This window comes from Rhinopithecus roxellana, chromosome 6 (genome assembly GCF_007565055.1).
Source record: "Rhinopithecus roxellana isolate Shanxi Qingling chromosome 6, ASM756505v1, whole genome shotgun sequence".
In the NCBI taxonomy this organism is placed as follows: domain Eukaryota; kingdom Metazoa; phylum Chordata; class Mammalia; order Primates; family Cercopithecidae; genus Rhinopithecus; species Rhinopithecus roxellana.
Window position 1 is genome coordinate 53,768,167 of NC_044554.1, and position 16,773 is coordinate 53,784,939.

At 44.6% G+C, this 16,773-nt stretch overlaps 1 protein-coding gene and 1 non-coding gene across 2 annotated transcripts; both read right to left on the reverse strand.

The window, feature by feature from the left end:
• Positions 1-3,465: 3,465 nt before the first annotated feature.
• On the reverse strand, positions 3,466-8,514 carry FMC1 (formation of mitochondrial complex V assembly factor 1 homolog). Its single transcript, XM_010356293.2, has 2 exons — positions 7,857-8,514; positions 3,466-3,760 (listed from the first exon to the last, which is right to left on the reverse strand). Exons 1-2 carry the CDS (start codon positions 7,992-7,994, stop codon positions 3,557-3,559), a joined length of 342 nt encoding a protein of 113 aa, XP_010354595.1. The 5' UTR covers positions 7,995-8,514; the 3' UTR covers positions 3,466-3,556.
• A 110-nt stretch (positions 8,515-8,624) lies between these two features.
• TRNAR-CCU lies at positions 8,625-8,697 on the reverse strand. Its single transcript has one exon. It is a non-coding gene; the product is annotated as a tRNA-Arg (tRNA).
• Positions 8,698-16,773: the final 8,076 nt, after the last annotated feature.

Here is a 16,773-nt window from a genome sequence, read left to right on the forward strand (position 1 = left end):
ATTGCTTTACTGGGATGTTTATGACACAGGTGTATGCATTTGTCAAAATTCATTGACCTGTACACCTAAAATGGGTATATTTGTTATATGTAAATTTACCTTGATACAACTTATTTTAGAAGTTTCAAAAATATAGTAAGTGAATATAATTCATTCAAGTCTTTGAATAAATTCATTCATTTGTGAAGAGGAACAGCGGGTAGTAGCTGAAAAAGCATTTGAGATAGAGGCAGAGTAGTTTTTAGAAGGAAAAGCCTTAAGCATATTTAAGTATTATTAAAGGAAAATCCAGAGAGGGGGAGCAGCTGACACTAAAGGAGGTGAGCAAGAGACAACAAAGTGAAGAAATGCAGTAAAGTACTTACCACTAGTGCTTTATCACTTATCACTAGACTAGTAACCAAACCTCAGGATTCCCAGGCTGGGACCTTCCAGTATAGAAAGTTTACTGCCAATACAGTTTGTGTTCTAGAATCAATTCTAACACTGAGTTCAGCTAATTACTGATGGTGCAACTATGAATAGGAGGTACAGGTTGGTTATAATGTGAACAGAAATGGCCTGAGAAAATTATTTAAACCATAACAACATAATATGTATATACTTCTGAAGACTGGTGGCAGTAGGGCTTAGAGAAGGGTTCATGATAAAAGGAATGAGAGTAAAGTAAAAAGATGAAAACAGTAAGATTTTCTTTTTGTTGAATACTCATTATGCACCATCCAAGTGTTTGATTTTTTTGTTTGCTTGGTTTGTTTGCAAGACAATCTTGCTTTGTCGCCCAGGCTGGAGTGCAGTGGCGCCATCTCAGCTCACTGCAACCTCCGCCTCCCGGGTTCAAACAATTCTTGTGCCTCAGCCTCCAAAGTAGCTGGGATTACTTGCGTATGCTACCACATCTGGCTAGTTTTTTCTGGTGGTTGTTTTTTTTTCTGAGATGGAGTCTCGCTCTGTTGCCCAGGCTGGAGTGCGGTGGCGCGATCTCGGGTCACTGCAAGCTCCACCTCCCGGGTTCACGCCATTCTCCTGCCTCAGCCTCCCAAGTAGCTGGGACCATAGGTGCCCGGTACCACACCTGGCTAGTTTTTTTTGTATTTTTAGTAGAGACGGGGTTTCACTATGTTGACCAGGATGGTCTCAATCTCCTGACCTCAAGTGATCCACCTGCCTCAGCCTCCCAAAAGTGCTGGGATTACAAGCGTGAGCCACCAGGCCCAGCCCTAAGTGTTTTATATAAACATTATTCTCGTTTATTACAACCACCTTTTTGGCCTTCCCATTTAATATAAGAGGGAAAAAGCACAGGTCAACTAAACTGCCCAAGATCATACATCTGGTAAATTATAAAAGAAGAATCACAATGTAAATATTTCTTTTTTTCTTTTTTTGAGAGAGAGTCTCACTCTGTCACCAGGCTTGAGTGCAGTGGTGCGATCTTGGCTCACTGCAACTTCCGCCTCCCGGGTTCAAGTGATTCTCCTGCCTCAGCCTCCTGAGTAGCTGGGATTACAGGCATGCACCACCACGCCCAGCTAATTCTGTATTTTTAGTAGAGATGAGGCTTCTCCATGTTGGTCAGGCTGGTCTCGAACTCCCAACCTCAGGTGATCCGCCCACTTCCCAAAGTCCTGGGATTACAGGCGTGAGCCACCACGCCCGGCTTGAACTGCTTTATGAATAGTTCTGTTGCGACTGCACCTCTCCGAGTGGAGCTAGTTATGTATTCAAAAACATTTAATACATGCAATTTGTAAGTCACTGTGCAAGGTGCTTTGGAAACTGCAGAGATCATGAATGAGACATAGTCCAGGAGAAAAGAGGTTATCTATCTACCAGAAGAAACTGATATATACCATAAAGGAGCCAAAGGTAAATAAGTGTTGGAAATTCACAGAAAGAGAATGATTTTTGAGGAAATAAGGATATAAGAAGCAAAGGGACCCTTTAGGAGACTATTTTATTGGTTCAGCCAAAAGATTCTCAGTGCTTGAATTAGGACAGAGGCAGTGGAGACAGAGGGGGAGAAGGTTATTAGAGCTATTGCAGAAGCTGAAATTGCTGAATAATTGTGAAAAATAAGGAGAGAGGGGAATACCAAATGAAGCCCAAGTTTCTGTCTTGGTTAGCAAGTGCATGGTGGAGCTATTTGCCCAGATAGGGAGTTCAAGAGGAGGAACAACTTGACAAGATTAGGAGACAGAAAGAGATGTCAATGTACTCATCCATCCCCCTCTGTGGATTACAGCTGAGCTGTGGCCATGTTCCTCAACATAAGAGCCTGCACTGGTCAGGCCTGGGGAGGTGAGAACTCTCCACTAGAGAGTCTCTCTTAACCTATTCTGGTTTGACCCTGCCCAATTAAAACTAAAAGATAAAAAGACCTCTCTACTACTGAGAACCCCTAAGAGCTTCACCATCTCGACCTTAATTCGCCCACACCTTTATGTATCCCTTTAACTCTTCTCAATGGCCCTATTTGAGTGTGCCACCTATTTCCTGCCAGGACTGTAACACATCATATTTATGTATTTTTAAATGAAGTATGTATGTATAACTGTATATGTATAGGAAAGATCTGGAAAGACGCACATCAAACTGTTAGTAATAGTGACCACCTGGTAACGGGGACAAGGGAGGAGGAACAAAGGAAAAGAGGGCTTCTCTTATTTTATAACATTTGAATTCCTTAAACAAAAGGCTTGTACTACTTTTTTGTTGTTGTTGCCCAGGCTGGAGTGCCAAGGTGCGATCTCGGCTCACCGCAACCTCCGCTTTCCGGGTTCAAGCGATTCTCCTGTCCCAGCCTCCTGAGTAGCTGGGATTACAGACATGTGCCACCACGCCCAACTAATTTTGTATTTTTAGTAGAGATGGGGTTTTTCCATGTTGGTCAGGCTGGTCTCGAACTCCCGACTTCAGGTGATCCACCTGCCTCGGCCTCCCAAAGTGATGGGATTACAGGCGTGAGCCACCGTGCCTGGCCAAGGCTTGTACTACTTTTTAAATTAAAAAAAATTTTTTTTTTTTTTTTTTTTTTTTTTTTTTTTTTGAGATGGAGTCTCGCTCTGTCGCCCAGGCTGGAGTGCAGTGGCCGGATCTCAGCTCACTGCAAGCTCTGCCTCTCAGGTTTATGCCATTCTCCTGCCTCAGCCTCCCAAGTAGCTGGGACTACAGGCGTCCGCCACCTCGCCCAGCTAGTTTTTTGTATTTTTTAGTAGAGACGGGGTTTCACCATGTTAGCCAGGATGGTCTCGATCTCCTGACCTCGTGATCCGCCTGTCTCGGCCTCCCAAAGTGCTGGGATTACAGGCTTGAGCCACCGTGCCCGGCCAAAAAAAAAATTTTTAAGTAGAAAAACAACATTAGTCTACTGCAAAAAGTTCAGAGTAAAAAAAACTGAGAGTAAAGATGAAACCTCCACTTAATTCCCGTAAGAACTAGTAAACAAAATTACAAAGAAAAATCTTAAACTTAAAAAAATTTTAATGGTAAATACATATTGATAGAAATTATTCAGTTCTCCTATGAATGTAGCATCCGAGGATACTCTCCATGTTCACGGCTCCCAGCCCTTCCCTCCAGGCTGACAGGGCAACGTGAGACCCACCAAGCCAGCAGACTCCTCCACTGAGCGCTCACCCTTGCCATGAAATTCCTGATGTAAGGCCACATGTTCCCGGACGCTACGCAGGAGGCAGAGATAGGTGGCAGCTTGGAAATGAAGCTCATGTTGGGCTCTGCACAACTTTTCACTGGTGACCTAGAGAAGCAGCAAGTCAGAAACTCTTAACCCAGCTACAGATACAGGTCCACAGAGACAGATTTAATAAATAAGTATTCACTAGAGTGAAAGTAAATTGCACAGAGGAAATACAGACATGTATGTATATACACATATACTTAATACATCTATAAAGGCAGTCGATAATTATTAGTAAAGCTGACCTCTACTACATCTATAAAGGCACTCCATAATTATTAGTAAAGCTGACCTCTACTTTGGATTTTTAAAAGGAGTTGCATTGAATGTTCCTGTATTCAGTCAGTACTGCAAGAAGTCATCTAGTTTCAATTCCTTCATTTTACAGATGAGGAAACTAAAGCTCAGAGATGCTCAGAGGTTGGTTAATGGTAGATATGGAAATTATAATTAGGTCACTGATCATTAATGTCACCTAAATAATATAATGTAGAACTTTCTCCCTTTCAAGCAAATAAAGGATTGCTTTATTTATATTTCTGTGACTTTAATTAATGTGGCATATACCTTTCATTACAATGAAAATTGAAAACTTGGCCGGGCGTGGTGGCTCACGCCTGTAATCCCAGCACTTTGGGAGGCCGACGCGGGCAGATCACGAGGTAAGGGGATCGAGATCATCCTGGCTAATACGGTGACAACCCCGTCTCTACTAAAAATACAAAAAAAAAACCCAAAAAAACAAAATTAGCTGGGGGTGGTGGCAGGTGCCTGTAGTCCCAAATACTTGGAAGGCTGAAGCGGGAGAATGATGTGAACCCAGGAGGCAGATCTTGCAGTGAGCCAAGATCAGGCCACTGCACTCCAGTCTGGGCAACAAAGCGAGACTCCATCTCAACAACAACAACAACAAAAAGAAAATTGAAAACTTACTTTGTCTGAAAAATGATAGCTTTGTGCTAAATAGTAACAAATGAAGGTTTTATGTATAAAAGTAGTATGCTTATGTTCATATTACTTATTACAATTGGCCCTCCCTATCCATGGATTCTGCATCTTTGGATTCAATCAACTTCTGATCAAAAATACTCAGAAAAAAATAAAAGGATGATCATGTCTTACCAAACATGTTTTATCATTATTCCCTAAACAATGTAGTATAACAACTACTTACATAGCGTTTACATTGCACAAGGTATTATAATCTAGAGATAACAAAGTATACAGGAGGATGTGCATAGGTTATACTGCAAACACTACAGCATTTTATCTCAGGGACTTGAGCATCTGTGGATTTTGGTATCCCTGAGCGGGGCTGGGGGGTGTCCTGGAACCAATCCCCAGAGTTACTGAAAAATGGTTGTTCTTGCTCTCACCATTTGCTTATCCATCTGAAAAATCTGGACTCATGACTTTAAGAAGCTAGAAATTCCATATCCATTCCAAAGTCCCCAAATGACTCCAAACCTTTCTTCTTCATCATACTTAACTTATGAGATTCACTGCACTCTTTGACTAGTTCTGTATTCAAGGCTGTGAGAAAGGGGCAGGAAAAGTGAGATGGGGATGTGTACATAACTCTGAGTGACTAAAGGAGCCACGTCCAAGTGTGGATTAATCTGGGCACCACTGCCTACATAATCCCCTCCCCCACCTTTTTTTTTTTTTTTTTTTTGCCACAGAAGTACTTTAATGGATGCTGGTCCTTGTTTTCATTAACAGAAAATATATTTACCATTAAAAACAAAAGTTTTACCACCTTTTTTTTTCTTAAGACAGAGTCTCACTTTGTTGCCCAGGCTAGAGTGCAATGGCATGAACATGGCTGTTGATCTCCCCAGCTCAAGTGATCCTCCTGCCTCAGCCCCGCAGGTAGCTGAGACTACAGATGCGTGCCACCATATCCGGCCATTTTTTATGAAAACAGGGTTTTACCATGTTGCCAGGCTGGTCTTGAACTCCTGGGCACAAGCGATCCACCCACCACCTCCTCCCAGAGTGCTGGGATTACAGGCGTCAGCCACTGCTACTGGCCTAATCCCCTTTCTCTATTTGAATATCTAGTGTTAGAATCTGAAAACTAGAATGTGTGTGGCTTCTTGGTTTTTGAAACAGAGTCTTGCTCTGTGGCCTATGCTGGAGAGCAGTGGTATGAACATGGCTCACTGCAGCCTTGATTGACTTCTTGGGCCCAAGTGATTCTCCCACCTCAGCTTCCCAATTAGCTGGAACTAGAGGATGGGACACCACGCCTGGATAATTTTCAAATTTTTTGGAGAGGTCTCACTACACTATATTGCCCATGCTGTTAGAATGTGGGTTTTAGGATCTGCAGATCATGTTGAAAGCAACATTCGTTAGCTGCTTAAAAACATTATTAATCTGCTTTAATACAAATTTAACTTTTTAGTAATTAAAATTTTATAAGAAATCAACACCAATATCAAGCATTAACAAATCATAGCATCCATTTCTATTAATATATAAGCCTAAACGTGTGGAATTTGACATGGGAATTCTAGGTTAACGTAGGATAGAATACTGCCCTTGATTTGGTTGAGCCTGAATCATGAGGACAGAAGAGTCAGCAATAGACAGGAAACAGTAAATAGATCACAAGAACATAAAAGAGATCAAATGACATAGAACACTGCATTTTCCCTGTGAAGGGAGGTTTCTCCCTAATAGAATCCCTTCTCCAGAGGGAAAGCATAGAGAAAATGGGATGGTTGAGTTAGCTCTGAGCCTGAAGGAAATAGAAACCATTTCCCCTATGCTCAAGTGCATTCCAGAGTGGTATTTCCGGAATGCACCATGAATTTCAGAACCATTACCAAGTCTCTCTCAAGGGTACTGTTATCCCCATAAGGTACAACTATAATCATGTCACCTCCATAAAAATCTTAGAATGGGGCCGGGTTCGGTAGCTCACGCCTGTAATCACAACACTTTGGGAGGCTGAGGCAGGCGGATCACCTGAGGTCGGGAGTTCAAGACCAGCCTGACCAACATGGAGAAACCCGTCTCCAAGAAAAATAAAATTAGCGGGGCATGGTGTCGCATGCGTGTACTACTTGGGAGGCTGAGGCAGGAGAATCGCTTGAACCTGGGAAAGCGGAGGTTGCGCTGAGCCGAGATCGCAATCTTAGAATGGCTTCCCATTACACTTACAAAAAAGTTTAAATTCTTGTTCGGCCTACCACCTCATCTATCTCCACTTCACCCACCACACCCTAGGGCTAAACCACTCTCAATTGGCAATTGTTCTCCCCTTTGGCTTTCAGTTGTCTAGCTTTTAAATCTGGACCCTAACCCCAATTTACTTGCTAACTCCAAATTAGCCTTCAGGTCCCTGATTAATTTCCTCCGGAAAACCTTCCCTAACTACCCCTTCTTTATACCCCCGCCCCTGTTGTCTACACCTTGAGCACTTACTTATCCTAAGTGCTTTACTGTATGGCTCCTCAGGTGGGAAGCAAGCTTCTTAAAGGACAGGACCCATGTGCATCGGATTCTTCCTATTTAGACTAGGTTCCTAGCACAGCCCCTAAGTTGTTACCTTTTAAAAACTAGGTGAATTTGAGTTCTAAGATTTTACATTCTGACGTCCATGGCTCAGAAATTCGACAGTTGATCGTTCTCCCTTTCCCAACATTGCTCAAGGGCAGCAAGTTTCCTTCCCTAAAGTCCAGTTTTTCTTTTCCGTCTCAAAAAGAAATGCTTCTTGGAATAACTTTTCTAGGGGACGGATGAGGAGATTGTTGGCCAGATGCTGTGGCTTTAAATCTAGTGACAGTACACCCTTCAAGTCCATCATCATTCTTTAACCCCCAGCATTTCCTCTATTCCACTTTCCTGACTTTACCCTCCACAAAGGCAACAGACCAGCCAATGAAATCCTTCGGGACGGGTCCGCCCCTCTGCAGGACAGACTGACGTCCTCAGAGCGGCTCTGCGCCCCCGCCGGTCCTTTGGTCCCCGAGTTTATGCCAGAGCATGGAGCCTAGGGCCTGGGTTGGTTTGGTCAGAACCAGTGCTCCGTGGGAGGGTTGGCTTCAGAAATGCAGGAATTAGACACCGTGCTCCCCATCCCAGCCCAGACCCGACTCTTCCTCCCTCCCCAGCACGTGGAGAACCTGGGACATGGCTCCCGTACCCGATGTGCACGGAAAGCCTTCACAAGGTACCGATAGGCCGCGGTGTCGCGATAGGGTCGGCCGGTGGCCGCACTCAGGTAGCGCAACTCCCGCAGAAGTCCTCGCAAAGTGCGTGCCGGGGACCCTAAGGCCGCCATTTTCCTGTCCTTCTCCGAGCCTGGTGGCCGACGGCGTCCTACGACCCTGCAAAACCCCTCCTCCCGCCCAGGCGCCTAATGGTACGGTCGGACAGACTACAGGCTCCTCCTATCGACTGACTAGCAGTGGAACCGCTCACTTGTCCGTTGTTATCGAGCCTTATTAATCGAAGGCCGAGGGGCGCCCTAACAAGAAAAGCAAACGAAACCCGATCGTTAACTGACGCTACCAGGTCCTCTAACCCAGAACAAGGATTTGGGTAAATAGGGGCCTTTCTTCACGGCGTCATTTAAGATGCCCGTTAGCCGACCAACCGCTTAGTCTCAGGAGGAGCGGGCCCGGCGCGGGGTGTGGGTGTGGATTTCATACGGAACACGCTGAGAAGACATTTTAAAATGATTTATAGAAGGGGTATCAAAAGTCAACGTACTGACGTTTCCCCAAATCCCAGGGCACCTGCGGCTCAGAGAAAGGACGTGGGAGTGTGCAGATTCTCGAAAATTGCAGCTAGTAAAAACACAAACACACGCGCTTCCCATTAAAAAAAAAAAAAAAAAAAAGTAAAGTTGGCATATTTCGCTTTGTTTAGAAAGGGAAAAAAAGTATTGTAAAGGCCAAAAACTTCAGGCCACCCCAGATGGGACTCGAACCCACAATCCCTGGCTTAGGAGGCCAATGCCTTATCCATTAGGCCACTGGGGCTTCTGTGAACGACGCGCTCAAACAACATATTCAATTATTTTCGTCTTTGGTACGTCATCGTCATTTCATTTTTGCCTTACCCTATCCCACGAAACCACACCTAGCGCCCACGTGAGAGGTGACGTATGCTGGGACTTGTAGTTAGAGAACAAAAGTCCACATTACTGCGCCAAACGCTTTACCCTCGAAACTGCACCGATGCTCCGGACGTTGAACGGGCGCGCGCACGCGTCTGCGTACGCGCTTGCCTGCGCAGTAGTCCCCGCGCCTGCGCAAAAGCAGGCATGCGTCGTCGCGGAGCACAGCGCGCTGGGCAAATTGGCCGGATATTCGAGACTCGCCCTCTGAACGTCATCTCTGTTGGGTTTTTACCGGAAACAGACGGACCTTTTCCGGTGTTGCGACTTTCCGGGTGGAATTTGCTCCAGCGGCCGTTAGGTGGTGCCTGCCGCGGTCAGTTTCTGCTTCCGGTTAAAGCGTTGAGGCCATTTCCGCAGGCGGAGCGCGGTGGCTTACGCCTGTAATCCCAGCATTTTGGGAGCCTGAGGCGGGCGGATCAGCCTCGGATCATCTTAGGTCGGGAGTGTGAAACCAGCCTGACCAACACGGAGAAACCCTGTCTCTGCCAAAAATACAAAATTAGTGGGGCGTGGGGGCGCATGCTTGTAATCCCAGCTACTCGGGAGGCTGAGGCCGGAGAATTGCTTGAACCCTGGAGGCGGAGGTTGCAGTGAGCCGAGATCGCGCCATTGCACTCCAGCCCGGGCAACAAGAGCGAAACTCCGTCTCAAAAAAAAAAAAAAAGGAAACATGTGCCGTGTCCTTTGAATTGGTGGGTCAACGATAAACATGGGACAGCGAAGAAGTAATAGTACATTGATTAGGAATTAATTTTTAAAATTAGCAGTTCATTTTTTGGTTCCTTTCCTAATTGTATAACTTGAACAAATCACTTCAGAGTCCCAGTAAACTTACCCTTACTTACGGTATATCACAGGGGCTTCCCATTGTCCGTAAGTTCAGACGACATAAATTGATCCTCGCTTATATCTTAATCTTCATCTCTCACTTCGCTTCTTGTCACCCTCTGCTCCAGGTATCTCCACTTTGCTTGTCTCTTCCCCACCACACACCTTACATGTTACTCCCTCTGCCTGAAACTTAACCATTTCTGTTAATATGCCTCTTTACCCTTTGGGCTTCAGTTTACTCCAGAAGTCTAGGTTAGACGCATGTCTAGGTCCTTGAGGTCAATACGGCGAGGTGAAAATTACACATTTCACCTCCTCTGGTCCCCTGTTGCTCCCTTTATTTACTCATCATAAATAACTCAATGTAGGTACATGGCCACTACTCCGTGCTGTAGTTGTCAGTCTCCTCCATCAGACTGGGAAATTGTTCAGCTCCGAAAGCCCTGTGCCTAACAGAAAAGCCTGTTTCTTCACCAGGCTTTACTCCTTGGTAGGATAGTCATAACAGCTTAGTCTGAAGCTCCTAAAGGAATTGGCACTGTCTGGCCCCAATGGCTAGGAGACATAAGCTACCGAGCAGGAATGACAAACAAATGGAACATCAATTGTTCATTAATGAGGAAAGCTGACTTGGTTGGAAACCTGGTGAACTGGACAGCACCTAGCCCACCTGTCCAGGGGGCAGCCATTACTCACCTCCACTGATTGTTGCCATTTTAGGAAAGCAAATCCTTTTAAAAAAATTATTTTTCAGGAAACTCTGGAAATCTGTTTTAATGCTATAGCTTTCCTTCTAAATATTGGCTACTAATGAATACTTTAAAAGTACTACATGCCGCTGGGCACGGTAGCTCACGCCTGTAATCCCAGCACTTTGGGAGGCCGAGGTGGGCGGATCACCTGAGGTCAGGAGTTCAAGACCAGCCTGGCCAACATGGAGAAACCCCATCTCTACTAAAAATAAAAAATTAGCTGGGTGTGATGGCGTATGTCTGTAATCCCAGCTGCTTGGGAGGATGAGGTAGGATAATTGCTTGAACCCAGGAGGCGGAGGTTGTGGTGAGCCAAGATCTCGCCACTGCACTCCAGCCTGGGCAACAAGAGCAAAACTCTGTCTCAAAAAAAAAAAGGACTGCATGCCAAACAGAACAGCCCCACAGACTTCTAGTCTGTAAAGAAAGAAGGAAGAAAAAAAAAAAGGGCAGTAGGATTCAAAGTTAAGAACAGGTAAAAACATGGTGTGCCTACTTCATGGGAAAAAAAGCTGCGTTGATGATTCTGCCTTTTTATTTTTTCTTTTTAGAAAAAAATTTAAAACTTTATTGTGTTTTTAAGTTTTTAGATGATTTTCTTCTTTCCTGTCATCTCCTTAGCCTGATACCCTGCCTTGTCTTTAGGAAAAAAATGCTCCTGATAATAAATACAAAATGTAGTAAACTCATTTGTATTAACGTGTAAGATTCTGTTCAAAACCCAGTCTCATTATAGGTCACTCTTCAGCACCCTCAGCTGATTACCACACTGGCTAAATTAAGGAACTTTAACATCTTAAACAGCTTTCTCAAGATTACCATTTTAAATGTTCCCCACTCTTGGCTGGGTGCTGTGGCTCATGCCTGTAATCCCAGCACTTTGGGAAGCCAAAGTAGGCAGATCACTTGAGGCCAGGAGTTCAAGAGCACCCTGACCAACATGACAAAAACACATTCTCCACTAAAAATACAAGAATTAGCTGGGCATGGCGGTGCGTGCTTGTAGTCCCAGCTGCTCTGGAAGCTGAGGCAGGAGAATTGCTTGAACCCGGGAGGCAGAGGTTGCACTCCAGCCTAGGTGACACAGCGAGCGCAAACCTGTCTTAAAAAAAAAAAGTTCCCCGCTCTTACGTATTTTCAGATACTCAGGGTTTTCGGATAGTACTTTTTGGCTAGACACACCAACTAATTATTTAACTGAGTGTACAGTGATAGCCAGCAGCCTGGGCAACAAAGCAAGACCCCATCTTAACAAAAAAATAGATCGCTGTATATATGGTGGTGCATGACTGTAGTTCTGGCTACACGGTAGTTTGAGGATCACTTGAGCCCAGAAGTTCCAGGCTGCACTGAGCTATTATCTCTCCACTGTATGGCACGCTAGATGACAGCGAAACCCTATCTCTAAAATAATAATAATTGTTATTATTATTATAACAATAATCCCAGCACTTTGGGAGGCTGTAATCCCAGCACTTTGGGAGGCTGTAATCCCAGCCTGTAATCCCAGCACTTTGGGAGGCTGAGGCAGATGGATTGCTTGAGCTCAGAAGTTTGAGACCAGCCTGGGCCACAGCGAAAACCCACTTCTACAAAAAAAAAAATAAATTTAGCCAGGTGTGGTGGTGTGTGCCTGTATTCCCAGCTACTTGGGAGGCTGAGGTGGGAGAATTGCTTGAGCCTGTGGTGAGCCTTGATCACACCACTACACTCCAGCGTGGGTATCAGAGTGGGACCCTGTCTCAAAAAAAAATTTTTTTTTCTTTTTGTGAAGGTTTTTCTGTTTTGTTTTGTTTTGTTTTGTTTGAGATGGAGTCTCACTCTGTCACCCAGGCTGGAGTGCAGTGGCACGATCTCAGCTCACTGCAACCTCCACCTCCTGGGTTCAAGTGATTCTCCTGCCTTAGCCTCCCGAGTAGCTGGGACTATAGGCTCATGCCATCATGCCCAGATAATTTTGTTTTGTTTTGTTTTTTGAGACGGAGTCTTGCTCTGTCGCCCAGGCTGGGGTGCAGTGGTACAATCTCGGCTCACTGCAAGCTCCGCCTCCCAGGTTGATGCCATTCTCCTGCCTCAGCCTCCCGAGTAGCTGGGACTACAGGCGCCCCGCCACCAAGCTCAGCTAATTTTTTGTGTTTTTAGTAGAAACGGGGTTTCACCTTGTTAGCCAGGATGGTAATTTTGTGTTTTTAATAGGGATGGGGTTTCACTATGTTGGCCAGACTGGTCTTGAACTCCTGACCTCAAGTGATACACCCGCCTTGGCCTCCCAAAGTGCTAGGATTACAGGCGTGAGCCATCACACCAGACATTTTGTTTTTTCTTTTTGAAGTGGTTTATTTATTTATTTTTGAGACAGAATCTCTCTCTGTCACCCAGGTTGGAGTGCAGTGGCGCAATCTCAGCTCACTGCAATATCCGTCTCCCGGGTTCAAGTGATTCTCCTGCCTCAGCCTCCGGAGTAGCTGGGATTACAGGCGTGCACCACCACACGCGACGAATTTTTGTATTTTTAGTAAAGATGGGGTTTCACCATGTTGGCCAGGCTGGTCTCGAACTCTTGACCTTAAGTAATCTGCTCGCCTTGGCTTCCCAAAGTGCTGGAATCACAGGCATGAGCCACTGTGCCGAGCCAGAAGGTTTTAAAAGAGTAAAAACATTAAAACATAATAAAATAATAATTAAAACGAATGAATTAAATTAAAGCTATCACCCAGAGAGTTTGGTACCTATCTGGGTCATGATGATGACGTAATATAGCTCCCATGTGGAGCTATGTTCTTTGGGGCTGACCCTGGAATAGCTGATCTCCACGATAGAACCTGCAAAGTGCTGTTAGCTTTGTTTGCAGATGGTCCACCATTATGGAATATGTCGTACCTGAGTGATGATATCTTGAGACAGCTCTCTCAGTTGCCATCATTTTTCCAGTAACTGTCAAATAGAGATGGCATAGAACCTCCAGGGGGACAGTTTTCCTGAGACTCTTAGAAATGCTGGGCGCGGTGGCTCATGCCTGTAATCCCAGCACTTTGGGAGGCCAAGGCAGGCCGATCACCTGAGGTCGGGAGTTCAGGACTAGCCTGACCGACTGACATGGAGAAACCCTGCCTCTATGAAAAAAATAAAAAATTAGCCAGGCGTGGTGGTGCATGACTGTAATCCAGCTACTCGGGAGGCTGAGGCAGGAGAATCGCTTGAACCCAGGGGCGGAGGTAGTGGTGAGCCGAGATCGCGCCATTGCACTCCGGCCTGGGCAACAAGAGCGAAACTCCGTCTCAAAAAAAAAAAAAAAAAGAAAAGAAAGAAAGAAACCTAAACAGTTTACTTCTTTAGTTCCTATTTGCTATGCTGTTTGTAATAAGAAGACTTGAGGGAAAGTATATGATTTACTGAGGTGAAACCTGACTATCAGGTTGAATGCACCTAGCATGATGAATTTAATGACAATCGTTTGGTACAGTCACAATTCTGAATTGATTCAAATGACGTAGAAGTGACCTTGGAATTCATTTAGGTGCTACTTTTATTTTATATGAGAAATCTTAAGCTCAGTGAATTACACAAATTCATCCTGCTAGTCATTTTTTAGTGCATTTTTGTTATGACATGTGACTTAAGATATCATTATGGAAGCCAGGTGCAGTGGCTCACACCTGTAATCCCTGCACTTTGGGAGGCCGAGGTGGGTGGATCACCTGAGGTCAAGAGTTCGAAACCAGTCTGGCCAACATGATGAAACCCCATCTCTGCTAAAAATACAAAAAAAATTAGCTGGACGTGGTGGCGGGCACCTATAATCCCAGCTACTCAGGAGGCTGAGGCAGGAGAATCACTTGAACCCGGGAGGTGGAGGTTGCGGTGAGCTGAGATAGTGCCACTGCACTCCGGTCTGGGCAATAAAAGTGAAACTCCATCTCAAAAAAAAAAAGATGTCATTATGGTATAAGATGAGTGTAGGAATGGTCTGCTACGACATCTTGGCAACCATGCATGTCTCCATGTAGGCCACATATATTGCAGTTAGGCAGCCCCAAAATCTACTTCCCCACTTTTCAGCAGAAAGCCCTGTGATTGCTCCTGATGCAAAAAGGGGATATGCCTGGTAAGGAGCTACTGTAAGGCAGTTTCTCATCCCTATTTTTTGGGAGACTGCTACAGGGCCATTTCTTATCAACTTCTCTAATGTCAGTTGAGCACAGAACTTTCCACTTTATTCTAACTTATGGTACAGCTGCAGACTTCTGCATAAGTTTATAAAATGCCTTGGCTGCAGTTGGATTTGGCTCCATGGTAGAGCAATCCACCACTTAAGCTATCATTTGCTTTCTGTGATTCATCATCATCCTGCTGGACTGGGGACATGGGAGCAGACACCATCTTGCTTTTGCTGTCTGTGTAAATAATAAACTATCTGAACCTATTGGACTCATTATCTCCTTCTTGACTGGGTCTGTGGAAGTTTAGCAAGTCAGTCTAGAAACTGCTGCAGTGTTAGGCACTGAGCTGTTGCTTAGCGACTGCTTGACCACTTGAAAATGAGGTGAATATAAAAGAAATGACATCACATTTGGAGTCACACTCAATGTGTGAATAATAGACTCATTAAAATGTCCATCAACAGGGAAGAATAAATAAAATGTAGCATATCTGCAGTGGAATACTACTCAGCAATAAAAAGGGACAAATTACTGATGCATAACACGGATGAATCTAAAGTCATTATCCTGAGCAAAACCAGACACAAAGCCTACATACTATATGATCCATTTATATAAAATGCAAATCAATCTATAGTGACAGAAATCTCATTTGGGGTAGTGGTTTCAGTTATATAAAAAACCATTAAATTGTATACTTTAGCCGGACATGGTGACTCACGCCTGTAATCCCAGCACTTTGGGAGGCTGAAGCAGGCGGATCACTTGAGGTCAGGAGTTTGAAACCAGCCTGGCCAACATGACGAAACCCCATCTCTACTAAAAATACAAAAACTAGCCGGGCTTGCTGGCACGTACCTGTGATCCCAGCTACTTGGGAGTCTGAGGCACAAAAATCGCTTGAACCCAGGAGGCGGAGGTTGCAATGAGCTGAGATTGCACCATTGCACTCCAGCCTAGGTGACAGAGCAAGACTCTGTATCAAAAAAAAAAAAAAAAAAGAAAAAAAAAGAAAGAAAAGAAAAAAGGCCAGGAGCAGTGGCTCACGCCTATGATCCCAGCACTTTGGGAGGCCGAGGCGGGTGGATCTGGAGTTCAAGACCAGGCTGGCCAACATGGTGAAACCTCGTCTCTACTAAAAATACAAAACTTTGCCGGACATGGTGGTGGACACCTGTAATCCCAGCTACTCAGGAGGCTGAGGCAGGAGAATCGCTTGAACTGGGAGCCAGAGGTTGCAGTGAGCCAAGATCGCACCACTGCATTCTAGCCTGGGCAAGAAGAGCAAAACTTCATCTCAAAAACAATAAATAAATAAAAATTGTATACCTGAAGCAGATGAAGTCAGGTCAGAACACTCTGTGTATATCAGTTGTCTTCTTTCTGAACTGATTTCCTATATGTATTAATTAAATGCTAAACTGCTATAACAAAGAGACCTCAAACACCGTAGCTTAAATTAAAAATTAAATAAAAAATATTTATGTTGCATAATATTCTAGAAGTGGTCATTCCAGGTTAGTAGGGCAGCTCTGCTCTAAAAAGTCATCTAGGGACTGAGCTTCCTTTTGTAGCCGTGGGACAAGCTCAAGCTGATTAACCATTGCTTAAGTTGTGACAGGTGACATGGAGCCAAAATTGTCCAGGCATGTGCAGTAGAAAGGGCTGTAACCTCCTAATTGTTACCACCACTAGCCTGGCAGACCAGCTGCATTGGCATCACCTCGGACGAGATGGCCAGGCCATAAAAGCTGGACCCACCTGTAGACTGGAGAGACAAGTTTGGCTGCTGCCTCCCTCCTATCTCCTTGCCAGTTGACTTGTGATAATAAAGCTTTTTTTTTCCCTCAAAAAACAGTGCCATAATATTGGCTTCTATGCAGCATTCCCCAGCACATTATGGGCTTTTTCAAACCATCGTAGTTTCACTCTGTGCCGATTCAGTAGTTCCCCCTTATCCGAAGGCTGTACGTTCCAAGACCCTCAGTGGATGCCTGAAACTGCAGGTAGTACTGATTCCTATATAGACTGTTTTTTTCCTATACACACATACCTATGACAAGGTTTAATTTATAAATAAGGTACAGTAAGAGACTAATGACTAATAAAATATAACAATTATAACAGTATACTATAATAAAGTTTATGTGAATGTGGTCTCTCAAAACATCTAACTGTACTGTACTCACCCAT